The 21,665-nt window shown below is 32.0% G+C and overlaps 1 protein-coding gene across 1 annotated transcript in view; it reads right to left on the reverse strand.

Annotated features, from left to right (window-relative positions):
• Positions 1-290: 290 nt before the first annotated feature.
• LOC126739805 (zinc finger protein 599-like) overlaps positions 291-21,665 on the reverse strand; it is a 30,061-nt gene continuing 8,686 nt past the window's right edge. Inside the window, exons 2-12 of the mRNA XM_050445622.1 lie at positions 17,832-17,950; positions 17,584-17,778; positions 17,427-17,519; positions 17,187-17,369; positions 17,021-17,130; positions 16,839-16,966; positions 6,585-6,838; positions 6,196-6,432; positions 6,010-6,141; positions 641-753; positions 291-585 (exon numbers count right to left, since the gene is read on the reverse strand). Of these exons, the coding sequence (XP_050301579.1) occupies positions 469-585; positions 641-753; positions 6,010-6,141; positions 6,196-6,432; positions 6,585-6,838; positions 16,839-16,966; positions 17,021-17,130; positions 17,187-17,369; positions 17,427-17,519; positions 17,584-17,778; positions 17,832-17,950 (1,681 nt within the window). The 3' untranslated portion in view covers positions 291-468. The remainder of the gene's footprint in view (positions 586-640; positions 754-6,009; positions 6,142-6,195; positions 6,433-6,584; positions 6,839-16,838; positions 16,967-17,020; positions 17,131-17,186; positions 17,370-17,426; positions 17,520-17,583; positions 17,779-17,831; positions 17,951-21,665) is intronic.

Raw genomic sequence — 21,665 nt, forward strand, 5'->3', positions numbered from 1 at the left:
AAAATCTACAAAATATAAACATTTTTACATATACAGGGTGCGTCAAGAAAAAGTTATCATAAGAAATGTGTTTCTTTTAAATAGAATATCCCATATTTCACAAAATGATTGTGTAAAGCATTTTTTACGTGAAATATTTTTTAGTTTATACGGTTTTGGCAATCATACAACTTTGCTTTATAACATTTTGCTCTGCATCGTATAATTTAGGCAATATTATTGCCATACTTGTTGACACAGTCTTTAAATTTTCTTGTTAAAAAAATACCGCAAAATAAAAAAAAAATAAAAAAATTTACAATACATATATTACTATATAAACAAACATTAAATAATTTCAAAACACAATTAATAGGACAATTGTGACTTTAAATGCCTTATATTTAACACGGTGCTTAAAAAAATTACCATAAGTGAAACAAGAATCAAAACAGCATTCAATAAAATCAAATTTCCTAATATTTTATGTCAAACAAGAGCAGGCAATTCAATAAATTCCCCGTCGTTTTCAATAATTATTTTATTTGATAAGTTTGTTTTTGAGGGCTGAGCTGAACTCTCTGATTCTGTCGGATCAGAAACATCCTGGAATAAATTTTATTTTTATATGAAATATTTGATTAATTAAAAAATTATATACCGGCATACTAAGTCCCTTGACCACTGGTTGGGATTCTTGCGAAGTTCTAGGAGGACAAGCGGGATCATCTCTGGCATCTTGTGGAATATCGAAGTTATATTCTACTAAGGTTGCTAAAATGACATAAATTGGATTATATTTTGAAAAATTATTGATGTGTTATAAAATTGCCATACTAAGATAATGACTTTTATTTGCTATTATAATTATGATGCATGTGACCTTATTTTCAATTTGTTCCTGGAGTTTTATCAATTTTTAAACAAATGTTGAAAGGCAGCTCAAGTTTTTCGAGAATTAATGACGGATCAAATAGAAAAACTGCAGTTATAAAAAAAATATTAAATCAGTTTTGTTACCCATATGTTTTTTAAATCTTCGTGCAAATACTTGTTTTAAATACCGTTTTTTACTTATGGTTATGAAGTACATGCAACGAATAAACATTCGAGATCTTGATTGAGAGCATGGAAGAACGATTTTATAAAAGAACGATGCAACGAATTTTATTATTGATTTCTTTCATTTCTAAATTTAAAAAAATGTTTTGAAATATTTGTTTTTTTGCCTTGTTTTTCACGAAAACAAATGAAAACTTAATTTACGAACATCTTTAATATAAAATATATTTGCCTAGAAGAACACATAAAATACAGATCGAAACGTCGGCATGCCGGTTATTACCTTAGTGAAGTCAAGTTTTGTTTTTAAATTTACCTACAGTTAACTATTTCAGATTGTGTAATTTTTTTTGGTAGAATTTTTGACTAAAATTACTTTTTAAGCAAATTATTTTTTTTAATCACTTTTGCTTTTTATGTATTTTACGTTTTTGTCTTTGGAGCCTTTTGAAAGTAATTTTTTACATTATTCAGGCATTTTTGATATATTACACATCTTAGTACAGCCTCTTCTAAGGTGTTTAAAGGCATTTTGGAGTCTTTGTGTCTTCTAGGTATTGGAAATAATACTGAATGACATTTACTATATATAAAAATTATTTCTACAGGCATTTGTCGTTATCGTATCTTTGTCATAACCTGTCGTATCTTTCAGATCATTTTGAATTTTTTTCCAGACATTTGAGATCTTTTATAATTTATAATTTTAGTTAATAATTTTAAGGCTTTCGGAGTACTTTTTTTGTCTCTTCTAGATATTTGACGTAATTTTCTATGTATTCCAGAAATTAAAAATATTATTTGTTATTTTCCAGGCCTTTGGAATCCTTCTTTGTAACTTACAGATGTTGAAAATATTCTGTTATGACTTTCAGATTTTCTGCATTTTATCGAAGTATTTGTCGCCATATTTTTCCCCACTTTTGGATCTTTTCAATATCTTCCAGATATTGGAAAAAATATGGTATATTTTTCAGTCATTTTGCATTATAATGCGTAACGAATTAAATTTGTGTCAGGGCAGGTCTTAAAATTATAACAAATTGAAAATGTATAATTGTATAAAAATATGTATATATAAATTGTATTTGTATTTGGGTAGTAGATCTTTATTTGTGGAGATTTAGATTGTGCACTCTTTCTAAAAATTGTATTGTTAGTTTCGTTGCGCCTCTTATACCTAGACTGGTTTTAAAAATCTCCACCAATAGTTACATAAAAATATATAACTGTCAACTGTTTTTATCTCATGTTTTTCAGGGTACTAAAGTTTTTTTATCCTTTTTAGACACGTGTCCAGGAATTTGAAATAAAATTGCCACTTTAAAGTCCTTCTTTGTACCTTCCAGGCAATTGATGTCCTTTTACCTTAATCATTGAGGTATTTTAGTCTTTTTACATTTTATTCCAGAAAATTTAAATAATATTTAATTTTTATCAGGCTTTTGGTGTCTGTTTTTGTATCTTGCTGATATTAAAATTAATCTTTAATGTCATTCACGCATTTTTCATTTTATTTCAGACGTTTGTCATTTTTTTATACCGGGTGGTACATACATGGCCAAGCTGGCTCAAGCTGGAAATCCCATATTATAATATATAAATTATGATACATACTTTTGAATATTGGCTCCCCTGTATAATTTACAGAATAACTGTATTAGACTGTTTTATAGGGGCGAGTAAGATAAGCCACCATACCAAATTTCATTACTTTCTAATAGGCGACTGAAAATTTATTTGATAAAAAAAACAGTCAACAGCCAACAGTCAAATTATCCAAATATTATGTCAAAGTATTGTCATATATTTATTTAGTGGTCAGTATGAATAATTATCACACTAATAAATGAGAAAATAGCTATGATTAAGTGGTATTACATATGGGGAATAGTTTTCGAAAAGTCTCCGAAATGTTCTCTGTGAATTTCCCTGATTGGCATATTTTAGATAAAACAATAGTGCAAAATATTGTTAATAGCTTTGAGACTAAGGGTACAATAATTAGTAAATGCAAATACTCAGAGCAAAATAATAATGATGGCAGAGCTGGAGTAAATAATTCAAATTTTGAAATGTTACTTCGTGTTGAAGAAAATAAAGGAATTAACAACAGAACTCTTGGAGAAGTAGGAAAAGATCATACAGATCAAAGATCATACGCAGTACAGTACTGCGCTCACTAAAAAATACAAATACCATTCCTTTAAATATCAAAAACATCAGGAACAAAGGGAAGGCGCTGAAATCCGAAGAGCAGGTTTATGTTCTGAGGTTATGGAAAGGGCGAATAACCACAAGGATTTTTTATAAAATGTCTGTTTTACGAACGAATACACCTTTACTAAGTAATGAGCCAAATGTTTAGAATTTTCGTTACTGGAGTAAAGAAAACGAACACAGATATGTTCTTGCAAGGACCCAGTACCGTCTAAAGGTAAATGTTTGGGCAGGTATTTTTGGTCATTAAATTATTGGACCTTATTTTTGGAACTTTTACAAAATTAAATTGGAATCAAACAGCATTGGAAGAAGTTGCACCTGAAAATAAGTTATGAATGTAAATGGATGGCTGTCTTTAAATATCTTCAAAACGTAACTAATATACGTGTAATTGGGCTAAATTACACTACTAATTGGCCAGCCAGGTCTCCGGACCTTTCACCAAACGACTTTTCCTGTAGGTTCACATTAAACGTGTTATTTATATGTGCGTTATCAAAATGTAGAAAAGTTAAAAATGACAATTTTAACGGCATGTAATCAAATAACTGCATATCAGCTTAGTAATGTAAGAATCGAATTTTACAACCCATTAAAATATTGTTTGGCGGTAAATAGAGGATTGTTTGAGCAGTTGATTAAGAAAACTTAATGTATTACTTTAAAAAATAATTTTGGATTAATTTTTAATACTTTTGTGTTTGTTTTGGTTTTGCTTTCTTATTTGTTGGTTGCTTGTAAGTAAAGGGTGTTTTTTTTTAGAGGCGGAGAACTTTCATTTGGCAACACTGTTTTTTATGACAGCCGACCTGACAGTTCTGGGTTATTTTTAGATTAGTTTGGTTTGGCAATTCATCATGAACAGACTCACGCCGGAGCAATGTTTCCAAATTGTTTAAATTTATTTTGAAAGACATGGTTCTATTCGAGAAACACATCGGGCATTACGTGAGTTTTATGATGCTCATAATCGTCCTTCAGAGAGATTAATTCGAGAAACTGTTGATCGTTTTCGCAATACTTTTACTCTAATCGACAATACGCATCCCGTAAGACGCCGTACAGTGCGCACGCAACAAGCGATAGCTGCAGCATAGTGTTGATAATGATCCAAATGTGTCAATTCGTCGTCGTTCTCAACAAGTGAACTTATGTCCATCCACTTTATGGAAATTTTTGCGCAAAGATCTCGGATTGCGAGCATATAAAATTCAACTTGTCCAGGAATTGGAACCCCAGGATCATCTTTTGCGCCCTACATTAGCTGAATGGGCGGAAGGAAAGATTGCTGTTGATCCACGATTTCATATGAAAATTTTGTTCAGTGATGAAGCACACTTTTGGTTAAATGGCTATGTAAACAAGCAGAATTGCCGAATTTGGGGGGATGAGAATCCACGAGCTATTGGCGGAAAACCGTTACATCCAGAAAAACTAACCGTTTGGTGCGCTTTATGGGCCGGTGAAATCATTGGTCCTTATGTCTTCAGAAATGCTGATGGTCAGAACGTTACAGTAAACGGTGAGCGATACAGAAACATGATAACCAACTTTTTTGTGCCTCAATTGGAAGCCGTTGCAGACGTTGCAGAAATGTGGTTTCAGCAGGACGGTGCCACGTGCCATACAGAGCGCCAAACAATTAATTTACTGCAAGAGACATTCGAGCAACGAATAATTTCAAGGAATGGACCTATAAACTGGCCAGCTCGTTTGTGCGACTTGACGCCATTAGATTATTTTCTTTGAGGCTATGTTAAGTCGCATGTCTACGCTGATAAACCCGAAACACTTGAGCACTTGGAAGCCATGATGAACATACGACGGGTGATTGCCGAAATACAGCCTGCAGTACTGGAAAGAGTGTGTGAAAATTGGACCTCTAGATTGCGCCAGCCATGGGGGTCACATGCCCGAAATCATTTTTAAGTATTAATGCCAAAAAAAAAATCTTTAATATAAAAGCAAATTCGTTCATATCAATGAAGTATTTTGTGTTTAATTTCAATTTAAAGTTCTCCGCCTCTAAAAAAAACACCCTTTAGTTGCATTTATTTATAAAACCTTTCAATAAAAAGTAATGAAATTTGATATATACAGTTTTTCTTTAAAATATACAGGAGAACCAATATTTGAAAGTATCATGATTTATATGGAATTTCCTATGGCCAGGTGGACGATATACCACCCGGTTTATCCCAAGAGTTTAATTTTCTAACTATTCCAAGAATTTTAAATATTATATCACATCTTTCAGGCTTTTGGATTACTTTTTTGTAACTTACAGATATTACAATTTTTAGCAGTCTTTCAGAAATTTTGCAATTTATTTCAGGCACTTGACGTGATAGCTTTATGTATTCCAGGGATTTCAAATAATATATCATTATTTTTCGAGCTTTCGAAGCCTTTTTTTATATCTTCTATGCATTTGAAGTCATGCATTTGAAGTTTTTTCCTACAGTTTCTAGTTTCGAAATTCTTAATTATTCCAAGTTTTTTCGAATTCCTAGTTACTAGTTGGTTATTGGAAATTTCCAGATAACAACTGAATATTACTAGATATTGAGTGGCAATTTCCAGAAATCTAAGTGGAGTAATTTGAACTGTATAATAAGTTGGCCTAAATTATTATACAGTTCTGTAAATATCTGCCTTTTCCCCAGAAATTCCCAGTCACTATCTGGCAATATTTACTCGGTATTGAAATATTTATTTTTAAACTAACATCATTCAGCTACTCACCATCCAACATCTTTTCAGAGTCACCACCAATATGTTCATCCCCGATAAACTCAGCACCGGTATCTTGAATATTACCGATCAAGTGATCATACTTCTCAGCGAACGAAAATTTATCCACCGTATTGGAAGACGCTAAAAATAGCCAGAAAAATTAACTTGAGGACTTCAATTTGTCTGTAGTATTACCGGATGCTTCCAGGCTATTCTCGTTCTCTTCATAATTGTCCATGTTGCAGGAAAAAGTCGAAGTATACACGAAACTATCGGTGTTTAAATCGAATAATGGACCGCCTCTTTCATCTACAACGTCTTTATGGTCGGGACTCATAATTGTCATCGGATTGTTGGAACCATTGGGACCAAGTTTCTGGATAACTGTTGCTACTACGGGTACTTTAATTTGAACTACACACCCTTTTGATTCTAATAAGAATAATTGAATTTTAATGGGATAGAAAAATATAGTACACTAGAAAAATGATAAACAGAAAGAAAAAGCTGAAGTCCATGATGGTGCAAAAATTATTATATTAGTATAGTCTCTGTCCTTAAATAAAATAATCTCCTATTCTTACCAATTTTAATGTCATTTTCACTCTCAGGATTCTCGTCAGGCACTTTAGCCTTAATAGAAATATGACTGAACTTCTTCAGATCTTCGGCTGTAGCCGGCACAAGAAGCTGTTTCGGTCCCGCCGGGAGTACCCGCACCAGCACTGGAACACCCGATAAAGGCCGAAGCAATGCGAACGGTGTATCTCCGGTAAGCATTGCTTTCTTCATCGCTTCTGTCTTGATTGGTTCGACTATGATTGCATTGACTAATTCTCTGAAAGTTGAAATAGTTTGGGGTAAAGTTATTAAACTTCTTTCTCTCTAAAGAGAAACTAATGGAAATGATTGAAAATAAAGCCATAGAAATCTATAGTCATTTCCTATAAGTTACATTTTCAAATGAACCACTCAAATCTGCCTAGGTGCCGATTCCAGTGGCACAGTGGCGGCTCGTGGGGTTAAATTTTGGGTAGGCTATAGCAGGAGTGCCCACTCACGATGAAGCCCGAAGAATCATATAATAGGCCGGTGTTGTCAAGTAATTATACATTTGAAACATTAACTCTAAGAATTTTTTCCAAAAAAAAACATTTTTTTTCTCTATCAAATTTAAAAAATTTGGGAGAACTGGAGAACTAAAAAGGGGGACACTATGAAACGAAACGACAGTAATTAAGCTTAATATGTACAATTATTGTTACCTACGTACATAAAAGTAACAAGTAACTACTAAAAATGGCACAGAAAGAAGGAGTCATTTAAAAGTATTTTGAACACAAACAAATTATCAGTTTTGAGTTTTATTACCTATAAAGCAAGTTAATTCTTCTATCTTTGTTTCGTGCAAATTTGTCAATTACCCTATCGTAAAATGTGTCCCCAGTTTCCACTAATTGAGCGAGAATGTCCTTTTGGATTGATAAAATAGATAAGGATGAAAGCCGATTTTGAGTCATTGTGTTCCGCAAAGATGTTTTTATTCGCTTTAACGTAGAAAAAGTCCTTTCAACTGAAGCACTGGTTGCAGGTATTGTAGCTAGTAAACAGACAAACTTGTAACTTTCAGGAAGAATTTCATTTGTGTCGTTATCATACATACTTTTAATTAGACCCAACAAACTTTTATCGTAAAATTGTTCACGGTGTATTGGTGAGAAAATGGTTTCTAGTTCTGTTTTCAATAATGATTTATCAAAAAGTGCTCCATAAGTATTTATTAACGAGTCCAATGGTTTTTGCGGAAATACTCCTCCATATTCTGAAAATTTTTTAGTATCACCCAACTGCAGAAATTGAAGCTTGCTATAGTCCGAAAAACGTTGCTCTAATTGAGTTATATTATTGTCCAAAATTTCAAAAAATATTCGTCTAAATTAAGTTTTGGCTTTATCCAAAGTGCTTTGATTAATATCATTTTTAGGTAAACCACCAAGTTCATTACGATTTAAGGTAAGTTCTGTATTTGTCTCGCTAACAGCAACGTTAATATGCTTAGAAAAGGTCAGGTCATTTCTCCAGCTTTTTAACACTTTAAGACATCTGGAAACGGAACTGTTACAAAACTGGATGTCATTATTTTTTTTCTGTAACACATTGTATAAGAGCTCTGTTTGTTGAAATATGTCGCTAAAAACGTTTAATAAAAATACGATTTCCAGATCATCCAGTTTTCTTTTAAACCCATCTGCCTGCCTAATTGATTTCGCATTTAATTCTGGACAATTCATTATCTCCTGAAATACTTCAATTAATTTTTTTCTCTCCTGTAATACGGTATTTAACACTTTAGCATTCGAGTTCCATCTCACTTCGCTATTTGTAGGAATTCGTTAGGAATAGGTTTGAGCAATTAGTTTCGCTTTACAGTCAAATTTACCAATCACACTAAACAGTAAATCGCGTAACGCTGGAGCATTTCGATCTTCCCCTAAATCAAAGAATCCTAAGAAATATTCTTGAACTATGCCTTTTGCATCTACTAACCTGCATACAATTGAACACTGTGCCTTTTCAGTTATATCGGTTGTTTCATCAACAATACATGCAAAAAATGAGGAATTAATGATGGCATTTTGAATAAAAATGGAAATTTCGTCTTTAATCAGATCAATGGATTCATTTTGTATCGTTTTTGAGAGGCTTCTAAAATAAGTCTTTTTTTGCCAGTGATCTTTTAGTTCTGGATTTGAATTTAACATTAATTCCCAAATTGCTTTGAAATTTCCAGGATTTAGAGAGTCATCTGACTCATCGTGACCATCGTGGTTCTCGGTTTATTTTAACTTCAGCATTATACTTGACTTTTGAAATTTTCGACTGTTCGTCTAGCAAGTCACGAACAGAAAACTCCCTTTTTTGTACATCCTTAAAGGACAAAGAACTACTTAAATGCTCTTTACAAGTTGAATGTTTCTTAAGCGATGCAGATATATTTTTTAAATTGGATTATCCTTCACAATTCCATACACACTTTTTATTCGAAAGCAACAAACATGGCCAACAATACAGTTTCTTTGTAATACAACTTCCACACAGCCATTTATACACATCATACCAGGAGATATTAAAAGCACGTACTTTTTTCCCATATTTTTGGTCAATACAGTTTTGGAATAGGCCTGTCACTCAAAATAATTTTTCGTCTTTCAGCCTCAGGTCTTTTAGCCAATGGTAATTCCAACAACGAAACAATAATGCCCTATCCACTGCCAAGTGCCAACATAACAGTATTGGTACTAGTACTGTAACTTGGTAAAACTTCAGGCTCAAATAAACTCATTTTTGTCTATTATATTTATCTTACTATTAAAGTAATATTTACGTCTTCAAACTTAGCCTTTAATTTTTAAATAAAAATTTAAAATAAAGGCCTAATAAAAGGCTTTGGCCTCTTACGCCTTTATCTTAATTACACAACCAACTAGTGTTAAATTAAAAAAAAAACGTAATAGGCAAAAGCCTTGTAAAAACATTGCAAATTTCTGGGTTTAATTATTATGTTCTTCACCAACTTCACTTTACCAATGTCTACAACTTTTAAATTAAAAACACTACAACTTTTTAATTTACGAAAACATTTAACCACGAACCCTCAAATTACGAATTAGCAAATTAAGAACAAATCGATAAATTTTTCCGCTAAAAACAAACATTCAACCGCGAAAACAAACGCAGGCCACCTCGTGTCGGGCCTAAATGACTTCCGTAAGCGCTCATATAAAATCCATCCTCCGACGCGTTGACCAGCGTCGCGCGATTTTTCTATAGGGATATATTGTGGATGGGGTCGGCCAGATTCGTTCGGGCCTATTAGTGGTTTTTTTAAGTGCGTTTAAGCGATTTAAGGCTTTTTGCGTTAAATAAAATATATTTGCGGGTTAAGATAATAAATAAATTGGTGTGTTAACATGATATTTAATTAAAATAAAATATTTTTAAAATTTTATTTTTGTATTTTGTATGCTTAAAACTTTAGGGTAGGCCCGGCCTACCCTGCCTATTCCCACGAGCCGCCACTGCAGTGGCAGGATGTCAAAAAGCACTATAGGCGAGATAATTGGGGTTTCAGACTAAAATTAATTATTAGAAGGTACAGGGTGCGACATAATTGTCTCCCTGTTTTTAAGGCTTAATAAAAGAAATGTTATTTGAAATACAAAGATTTTATTTTTTTATTTTCAAAGTACAACTAAAACATTTTTGTCCTATGTGGTATTGAACAGAATATCTGGCAAGTGCCGTCCACCATTATTGAAGCACTGGTGCAAGCGGCTTCTGTAGTTTCGAACAACTCTTGCAAGCATTTCTTGGGGTATTATGCGAATTTCCAGGCGGATGGCATCCTTTAGTTGTCGCTGGACGATGTTTGAAGACTTCAGCTTTTAGGTAACCCCACAGAAAGAAGTCGCAGGGCGTTAAGTCGGGCGAGTGTGCAGGCCAAGAAATATCGCCTCTCAGGGAGAGCAAACGTCTGGGGAACATTTCTCTCAATACTTGCATTGAAGCTCGAGATGTGTGAGCTATTGCCCCATCTTGCTGAAACCAGGCATCTTGCACATTGAGTCCTGCAAAGGCTGGGGCAAAAAAATTGTGAATCATCGCTATATAGCGTTCCGAATTGACAGTAACAGCGTGATTTTCTTCTTCAAAGAAGTAAGGGTCGATTATCCCCATTTCAGACACGGCGCACCAAACTGTCACTTTCTCACTATGTAGAGGCTTCTCGTGTATCTCTCTTGGATTATCAGCGGCCCAATACCGAAAGTTTTGCTTGTTTACCCAGCCAGATAAGTAAAAATGTGCCTCTGTCACTAAAAAAAACTGCGCCCTGAGGTAAATTTTGAAGCATAATTTCACATGCAGCACGTCGATTGTTCCAATCACGTTCTGATAATTCCTGTGCCAGAACCATCTTGTATGGATGAAAACGAAGATCCTTGTGAAGAATTCTTCGCACAGTGCGGTCAGATAAACGAAGGGCAGCTACGTGTCTCCGTGCAGAACGTCTAGGTGACCGTAAAAATGAGCGTCTCACAGTCTCGATGTTTTCGGGTGTCCGAGCTGTCCGTGGCCGTCCACCTCCTTTTTTGATAACAGATCCAGTTTCTCTGAAGTTCTTAACCCACAACACAATTGATTTTCGGTCCAGGACTCCTTCATTTCGCGGAATTTGGAACCTTATCCGAAACGCTCGTTGCGCGGCAATAACTGACCGATTTTCGCGAAGGTACAGTTCCACGGCGAATCATGCGTTGGTCCACATGATGCTTCAGACTAAAACATGTTTAAACAAAACTGTTTCCCATACGGCTCTTAGTGGCGGTACCCCCACTATTCTGCGACGCCGTACGGCATTACGAGGGAAGGTTAAAAATAGGGAGACAGTTATGCCGCACTCTGTATAATATTGATAATTTATCAGACAGCCAAACAACTACGCTAATTGCAAATAAATAGAGCTAATAATAAACATGCAACTCTTTCAAAAAAATCGTGGATCTTGGAATCGGGGGCTCAGTGAATGAGCTCTATATTAAAAGCAATTTACAGATCTCAAAGAGTTGATATATTTGAAGTTTGCCCAGGTTGAATCTGAAAGTAGAAGACATGAAAAATTACTCCAAAATCATGCAAATGACGCAATGAAGAATCTATGATTATATCTGCTTTGAAGGAATTGCTTTAAATATCGGGAAAATGTTTTAAATTACTTTAATTTATGGAAATATTGAGGTAATGGTTTCAAGTACACCGAAGAAACTTAAAATGCTTAGAGTAAAATTGAAAATTGCTCAAGTTTGAAACATATAGAAAACGAGAAAGAAACTTAAAATCCAACAAATATCTGTACGGCATGAAAAACTTCTTCAAGCCTGGAATATGAAAGAATTTACTGTAAATGCCGTGAAGAAAAATATAGAAATCGAGTTCATTAGCCTTGAAGGTAGCAATTTTTATAGTAAAAAAAGTTTTTAATGACTTCAAATGACTGAAATATAAAGAGAACACAAGGAAGAAACTTAAAATGCCTGAAATTAAATTAAAAATTGCTCCAAAAGCCTAGAAGATACAGAAAAAAAGTGGCAACGAATGCCCAAACGACATTAATTCAAACAATTAAGGCAAAAATGACTCCAAAAACCTGGAATATGGAAACAAAAATTAAATACTCATCATTTTTGTTGCTTACACACCAGTAGTATGATATCCTCAAAAAGTAATAAACCAAATGGAATCATCAAAAAAATACAGTTATGTTTCACTTTTTACAGTCTAAGGAAAAGCTTTAATTTTTTTGTTCGGCTTGAAGAAGACTCAATATTAACCGAAAAGTTTTGCATTTTTCAACACCTTGGATTTTAATTGACCAACTTAACCCCTAAAAGTTAACATAATTAAACTGGGTCACTAAAACAACACATTAAATTAAATACTAGACATAAATAAAAGAGAAGAGAAAAAAAGCGTTTCTCTAGTAAGCATCGCTTTTTTTGTCGCTTCTGTTTTTATGGAATCTACGATGATTGCTTTGGCTAAATTTATGAAAATAGAACTAGTTTACAATTAAATTTTTTTAAAGAGAAACTTATGAAAATGAGTGCAAATAGGCATAAAAATCCGTAATCCTCTCTTATAAGCTACATTTTTTAAATGGACCGCTTAAATTTGCCTAGGTGCTGAATCAAATCTCATAATGTTAAAAGCACCCTAGGCGAGATAATCAGGGTTGGTTACAGACTAAAATCAATTATTAGAAGGTATAATATTAGCCGAATTATATAGAGGAATTGGAATTCATTAGACAGCTATACAACTAAACTTATTACAAATGAGCAGAGAAAAAAGTCGTGGATCTTGGAGCCGAGGGGGGAGGGGATTTAGTGAATGCGATTTTAACTTTTGCCAGTATTTTAATTTAATATGACCCTAATTTAAAGTGAATTTGGAATTTTTTAGTTTTTAGGATGCTTGTACACAAGATTTTGTTGTCTTACGTAATATAGTACATTTTCTTTCTTTGTTTCTTTCTTTCTTTCTTTCAATATGGAGAGCAATTTACAGGTTCAAGCGAGTTGATTTATTTGTGGTTAAATTTGAAACGAATGCCTAGAAGACATCAACAATTACTCTGACAGCCTAGAATAAGCAAGAATTCACGATTTTGTCAGCTTTGAAGGAATTACATTAAATATCAAGAAAATGTTTAAAATGAAATATATAGGCTTCAAATACAAAGAAGACACTTAAAATGCTATTAGAAAAATTGAAAATTGCTCCAAAAGTGGAATGTACAGAATGTAAAGAAAACGAGGAGGAAAGTTAAAGTGACAACGAATGCCCGGCAGACATTAATTAAAACAATTAAGAGAAAAAATTACTCCAAAAACCTGGAAAATGAAAAACAAATTTTAATACCAAAAAGAATGAAAATAGCGGAAATGTTAATAGATAAAACATAACTTAAAGGCCGAAGCAAGGCAAGCGGCGTATATTACATTGACTAATTCTTTGAAACTTGAACAAGATCGGGATTAAAGTTGAAAGAACTCGTCCATTTCACTCGAAGAGATACCAATATGATTTTAAATAAGGCAACGAAAAATCATATAATAAAATCATCGATCAAAATGGTTACATGATTCGCTTAAAGAATTAAGCATCATCAGATCTAAAATCATTATAAAAGTAAACTTTATAAATGGATTAAAATTCTTAAAAGAATAACTAATGGAAATGATTGAAAATAATCATAGAAATCCGTAGTCCTTTCCCATATAAGTTAAACTTTTCAAGAGGACCATTCAAATTTGCCTAATTTAAGTCCTCCAATAGCAGTGGCGAAGCGTGAACTTTTTTTCCGAGTAGACAAACAATAAAAATCGTTAATTAGAAAAAATGTGTATTCAATATTATTCATTTAATGAAATAGAGAATGAAAGCGCATGAAATATTAACTCAAAGAGAAAAATTATGTAGTGATATAAAAAAGAAAAAATAATTACTACTAGCATAAAAAGATAGATAAATAAAAATAAATACTACTTACAAAAAAACACAACATAGGTATAACTATAACTTATAAATCCATAATATCCATTATTTTAAAATTAATTAAAGACAAATAAAAACACAACTAAAATACAATTGCCAATATCGAACAGTCGTTCATAAGTAACCACTAGAAAAACCTGTAAGATGTATTGCGGCCGACCAGATCAAGCGTGTCCATAAACAATAACCCTCAATAGCATAATAAAATAGCTGGTCGACTTCGATAGACAAAAGCTCGAATGTCTTTTCCGCGAGTAAATTTTGCATACGTAATAGGCTGAATGCTGATGCGGCCGGACCTCTGCCACCTGCTTGATGTGTATATGGTTCGATTAATTGCTCTAAATTTCGGAAGACAAATATCAATGTGTCTTTCTGGGGCTCGTATACAATAATTGGGTGTCAGCCCTGCATTTTTATTTTAATTGGTGCGTCAGGCGGGGCGCGCCTTAGATATTATAGATAGATAGATATTATAGCCGTTTAAATACTATATAATAATAGTAAGGAGCGACTACGTTCTGTGTTAATTTTTTTTAATTGTAATTCAACAATTACATAAAATAATTACGTAATAAATTAATGACAAATAACTGGATAATTTTGGGTAGACAGTGTCTACCTTGTCTACTCGTACGCTTCGCCACTGTCCAATAGCAGAATATCAAAAGCACCTCAGGCGAAAAAATTACAAATAATTAGAGCTAAAAGTGCAACTCTTTGAAAAAAAGTCTGGTAGATAAAAAATCGTGGATCGTGGAGTCGGGGGGCTTATTAAATGAGACTGTAGTCTTGCGAGTATTTACGCCCAATATGGAGAGCAATTTATAGGTTTTAGCGAGTTAATTTATTTGATTCTATTTAGGTTAACTTGAAACGAATGAATACCTAGAAGGTATGAAAAATTGGTCCAAAAACCTAGAATATGCAAATATGTTTAGGCAGCATTAACCCATGATGTTTGCATTGAAGTAATTGCTTCAAATATAAGGACAAAACTAAAAACGTCTAGAATAAAATTGGAAATTGCTCAAAAGTCAAAAATAGAATATATAGAAAATGAAGAGTAATCTTAAAATTCAATAAATGTCAGTATGGCACAAAAAACATCTAGGAAAGTCTGAACTATGCAAGACCTTACTTTAAATACCTGGAAGAAAGCATACATGAGTTCATCTGCCTTAAAGGCACTACTTCCTATGCTAGAAAAAAGTTTTTACTTACTTCCAATGGCTGAAATGCATAGGAAATAAATTTAAATACTATGAGGAAACTTAAAATGCCTGGAATTAAATTGGAAATTACTCTAAAAGTGTGGAACATATGAAACAAATAAATGTCGAGAAAAAACGATTAAGACTGATAAAGATTGCTCCAAAAACCTGGAATATGAAAAAAATTCCTTTAAACGCTAGAACAAAATAAGAGAGAAGAAATAAAATAGATAAACCATAACTTAAGGCAAAAGGTGTATCTCCAGTAAGTAGCACTTCTGTCCTCGCTTCCGTTTTTATTAGTTTAACTATGATTGCATTGACTAATTCTCTGAAAGTTGAACTAAATCGGAACTAAGGTTCTTTGAAGAAAAACTAATGGAAATTATTGAAAATACCCATAGAAATTCATAGTTTTTTCCTATAGGTTAAATTTTTCACAAATTTGCCTAATTTAGATGAATCCAACAGCACCCTAAGCGAGGTAATTAGGGTTTCAGAGAAAAATCAATTATTGGAAGGTATGATATTGCCCGAATCATATAGATGCATTGGAATTTACTAGACAGCTAGACAACTCCACTAATTACTAATAATTAGAGCTAAAAGTGCAACTCTTTCAAAAAAGTTTCGTAAATAAAAAATGGTGGATCAGGCGCGGGGTTTAGTGAATGAGACTGTAGCTTTTGTCAGTATTTACACTCAATGTGAAGAACAATTTACAGTTTTAAAGTTACAATTTACCATTTTCGTAAGTTGGTTTCATGCCTTTGAATTCCTAGAAAACATAAATTACACCGAAAGTCTGGAATATGCAAGTATGTTTAGAAAGCAAAAATTCATGATTTTGTCTGCTTAGAACGAATTGTTTCAAATATTAGGAAAATGTTTAAAACGACTTTTATTCCAAAAAGCAATGTCCTGAAATAAAATCAGAAATTATTCCAAAAGTCTGAAAGATATAAGAAATTAAAAACAAATTAAAAAATAATTATTAACAATCCATCGAGATAAATACCATGAGGAAACTTAAAATGCCTTCAACTTCCTGGAATAAAAAGGAAAACTACCTTAAAGCTCTTAACAACATAAAAAATTACTTATTAGAAATATAGCTTCTAATATGAAATAGGTGAAGGATATGAATCATGTTTAAATATAACCCAAAGGAAATAAGAAATTACCTCAAACAAACTAAACCCTAAATACCTGTTGGATGTAAAAAAATGTCATCAAAAGCTTATATCAAAGAAAATTTACTGTTAATGTCCAAGAAGATGCAAAATGTTCCAATAGCTCAAACCAATAATAAATCCCTTTAAATATCAGGAAGAAACTTAACTACTTGGAATAATTAACCCAAAATTCGGGAAATTCGAGAAAAACAAACTTTGCAAAGAAAACGTAATATGTCAAGTAGATTTTTTTGCTCGTTTTAAAGTGACTAATATATTATGAACACATATCAGTTTTAAGCTATTGCCTTAAAAAAAAAACATCATATCCTACCTGCCAGGCTGGTTAGCTGTTCCATGACTGACCTGCTCATGTTCTCGTAAATTAACACGTTTTAAGAAGTTTTCTCCGCAAATTTTACATTGATACTTTTGTATGGCATCCATTCGATATTGATGGGCCTATAAAACAAAAAAAAAATATTTTTCCATTAATTCACATACTTTCCACTATACCTTAATTTTATGGCACACAAGGTTTGACATCTGATTAAACCCTTTCTCGCATACTTCACATTTATAAGGACGCTCGTTCGTGTGAGTAAAAATATGGTTTCTTAAGTTGCCTAAAAGTATTTTCCGATTTTTATACAAGTTCTTAAAAAATGAAACTATGATGAACCTTTCTGGTGAAACGCTTTATTACACAAATGGCACCGGTGCGGCTTAAGGCCCGTATGGGTTTTTCTATGGGAAATCAACGTGGAAACACGATTAAAAGTTTTATTGCAAACTTCGCACACGTACGGTCTTTCGGCGGAATGAATCGCTTTATGTTGAGATAAAGTGGACATTTGCCGAAAAGCTGAAAGGAATTTAATATTAAATTGTGGAATTGTTGTTGATAATGGAAATTTGTCACATTTTCCACAATGATCGCAGTGGAAATTTCGCTCGTCTGTATGTGTTGGTAAATGACGGATTAAGGTGTACTGCTGTCCAAATTCTTTACCACCTACAACGAAAATTAAAAAAATATATTTGTAGAGTAAGCTTTAAATTAAAATAGTTCTTCATACATATTCCACATTCAAAGACCCTGATGCTTTTCCCATTAATTTCTTTATATTTGGCAATAGCATAATTGCCAAAAGCTTCAGTTTTCACTGGGACAGTAGCGCTGCTGGCCGCTCCCGTAAACGAATAGTCAGAGGTCGAAGGAAGAACTGATAAAGCTCGGGTCAGTTCTTCAGATGATGTCACACTGGAGCTTGCTATAGAATTGAGTATTGTGTATAAGTGTAAATGGTTGATAAATAAAGATTACCGTTAGAAGAGTCATCTCCTTGGAGAATTTCTATTTTATCATTTTCAGTTCCCTGCAAGTCGCCGAATTGGGAAAAGTAGAGAATATCGCTGTCTCGTATTTCATCTTCTGTAAATGACCTGAAATTAGAATGTTACGTTAATAAAAGGTCTAAAAAAATCAATAAATTAATAGAAATTAATCTATAATCATTGATGGTAAATTAAAGTATAGTAGAAATTCACTTTCCTGATCTATCTATATACAATTTTCTTAATATTTAATAGAAGAGTTTAATCCAGTAACTAAATTACATAGGAGGAATACTATAGAGATGTACATACAGTTGGGATATTTAAATAGATTTTAGGCTTATCGATTTACTTTTTATCTTTACTTTTCCTTTTTTTTAAATAAGAAACTTTTGCTATATTCCAGGTTTTTGGAAAAAAAATTCATGTCTTCAATGGCATTTTAACTTCCCTTCTGATTTTCTATAGGTTTTATATATTGCAAACTTTTGGAGCAATCTTCAATTTACTTTCAAGTATTTTAAGTTATTTATTCTATTACAGTCATTTACATACAAAACAAATTTGGCTACTAAAACAAATGCATCGGTGCTGATTATATTTCGTCATTAACTAATCCAACAACTAATTAGCGTATTGTATTTCTTTTATTGATTTTTTTTAACTCACATTATAAACTGTTGCATTGTGTCAAATTATTTTCCAGACCAATGAAAGATATTAATCAGTAAGTCTCTTCCTAAAATTACCACAACATTCGCATTTAATGATCTGCGTATAAGTATTTTACGTGCAATTTTTAAGATTTTTGAGTGAATAATTTACAATCAAATATATGAATATTGTAAGCTAAATAATTTAATTCCTACCACACAGAGCGGCTTTAGGAAAAATGTTAATACTTCAGTCGCATACAGATTACATAATTGGAGCTCGGGATAGAAATATTAAAAAAAAAATCTGGTATTATTAGATTTTTCTAACACGTGTGATACTATTAATCAATTTTTGTTACTGACTAAACTCAAATATTACGAACTTAACAATAATTTTTTTGTTCTTTTCCAATCATATTTAACCAACAGAAGTCAGCGCCTATGCTCAGATAATAGATGTTCAGATCAAATAAATATAACTTGTCGTCTTCCTCAAGGTTCAATATTGGGTTGATATATTAAGATCGATATAAGCAAAATGCAGGCATTTACAGATGACACTCAAACTTACTTTAGTTTCGAGGCAAAGGGTTATAGGGAGACTCTATTCTACATCAATTTAGATTTTAAAATATTAACTACTTTAACATAATTTAAAAGTCAATCTATTTCAATTCAGAACTTCCAACTCATGACCTTTGGAAATAATAATCAAAAAGAATTTTTAAGATCTAATAGTAATATTTATATTAATAATATGAAATATGCATATGTTGAGTCTGCTAAAATTTGGGAATCATTTCGGAAGATTAAACAAGATTAAAAAAATACTTAAAGAATATTTTTCAACAAATTTTTTAGCACTTAAGACCCTTTACAATTATAGACATATATTAAACGTTAAGTTAAAAAAGTATAGTGTATGGTTTAGTTTTGTATGGTTTCAGAAAATTCGACCATATAACTCACTTATATCGAGATATAAAAATCCGTTAATGGATTTTCAAAGGCTGTTGCAATTTATTGTTTTTTTTATTAATGATCCATCTTCCCTTACCCTTCAATAAAGCTTGAATCTTCCACAGAAATATTCATTATTTAAATGTTAGATTGCCTAATAGTTTAACGGTTTTACTCTATCGATATCCAACGTATCTAACATTGCAATTCATTGAATTTAATTTTTTATTAGTTTGTTGTTTATTTTGCTTAAATTTGAGTTCCCAGTCTGAAAAATATGTTCTAATCGAGACAGGCTCAAAAAAAATGTACTATTATTAATAACATGCTTTATATACCTATTTATTTCTCATTCATATGCACTACATATTAATAGGTCTCAATTAAGGTGTGCTGATTGGTTTAGAAGAGTAGCTATTAGCTGCGCAAATCTTCTATACCTAAAATTTTAGCTCTGTATGAATTATTGTGGTTCTAATAAAAGACATTCGGAATAATTTTGCATGCCTTCTTGGTAGTTGCTTCAGGCTTAACCTGTATAGACTTCACGATGTTCTCTATGAAGATTTCTACAAAAACTGTGTTATCATAACAATGGAGAGTCCTGAAATATCCCACATTTTTTCGGATTTTTATCAGATTTTAGTAAAAAATCAATTACTTTATTTTAACACAGCTTAATTTTTTAAAATTTAAATCAAATATTTTAAATAATGTTAATTAAAGTTCTAATTTTGGAAAAATCATTTTTTTCAATTTGATTTTTGAGCCAAGTCTAGAAATTCATTTAACTAAAACATACGTACCAGTAATAATCCAATTTTAGGATAGCATTCAATTTTTAGGATATTAGTTAGCTATTCCAGGGATTTATAAAATCAAGTTAAAGTGCTTGGAAAAAATTTTAAGTATCTTTTAAAAAAAATAATCAAAAATTTCATTTAAAATTCCCGTCAAAAAACTTTAATAATTATGATAATGCCAATAATAACAAATAACGTATGCATTAACAAGAATATATTTTTTGCAATTAAAAATCTGCAAATTTTGTATTATTTTTGGATTTTGCTTTATTTTCAATTTAATGAAAGAAACATTCCAATTAAGTGTTATTTTAAGCAAAATCTGGAATGCTTTTATTGAAACATTCTCTAAACTTGGGGATTAGAGAAATTTAATATTACAGTAGAGCTCAATTGCTTGGTAGCAAATCATTTAAAAATAAGTTAATGGATAATTACATTTAACATTCTGCCCATAATTTTAATAAATCTGATGACAGTCAAAACAACTTCTGATTGGTCAACGCCGTCAGCGGTCGTTTAAATATCATAAAGTATTAGTATTATCAACAACATTTATAATTATGTATAATATGTACCCAGACAGCCGAAATCTATTCAATGGATATGCAAAGGTTTCCTCTTTTTTGAAATATGAATGTCTAGTTGACCTCCGTTTAATTTCTGAAAAAAAACCAATGAATGTCTATAGGATTATCCAACAAAAAAATTTCCACTGGACAGATAATTCGTTAATGCAAAGGGATAGGTAAAATACAAAGTCCAATGGATAGTAACTTTTCCTCATCCATAATATATCCAAATAACTACGAAATAACGAATGGATGAAGGTACTATGAATGATAACATAAATTTCGGTGCAAAAAGTCCATTGAACGGCCATTCAGTTGCCATTAAACGGTACTATTTTGGTTCTGATTTTAAACACATCCATTGGAATCGTCCAATATAATAAATGGTTTTTTATTGTTGTTGGATTACTGACTTCTTATTTTATTGAAGCCATAAAAGATTAAGAATATCGTAAGTCCATAAAACATCCAATATATTTATTAAATTAAAGATAAAGTTTTCGAAAAGAGATGGACGTCTAGTGAATCTAGAAAAATAGAATCCAGTGACTTTTCATTTCTGTTCGTCTAATGGCTTTGCTCTTTTTTTCAATTCATGGGCTTGAAAATTCCCTAAATTGTAAGACATAGTCCATATTATTTTTAGTTACATTAGTGCATTTTACACAGTTTAGTTACATTGATAAATCTACAAAGATATGAGTTCAGTAGCTTTTTATTAGATTTGATTTCTTTTGGTTCTCTTTTTTTTTAAGCCGTAGGCTTAAGATTTAAACCTCAAAACATCTTGTAGCCTCTCGCTTTCTTTTTCGTTTGTGATAAGGTGAATAAA

The sequence above is a fragment of the Anthonomus grandis genome, chromosome 8, assembly GCF_022605725.1.
Source record: "Anthonomus grandis grandis chromosome 8, icAntGran1.3, whole genome shotgun sequence".
Taxonomy (NCBI): Eukaryota; Metazoa; Arthropoda; class Insecta; order Coleoptera; family Curculionidae; genus Anthonomus; species Anthonomus grandis.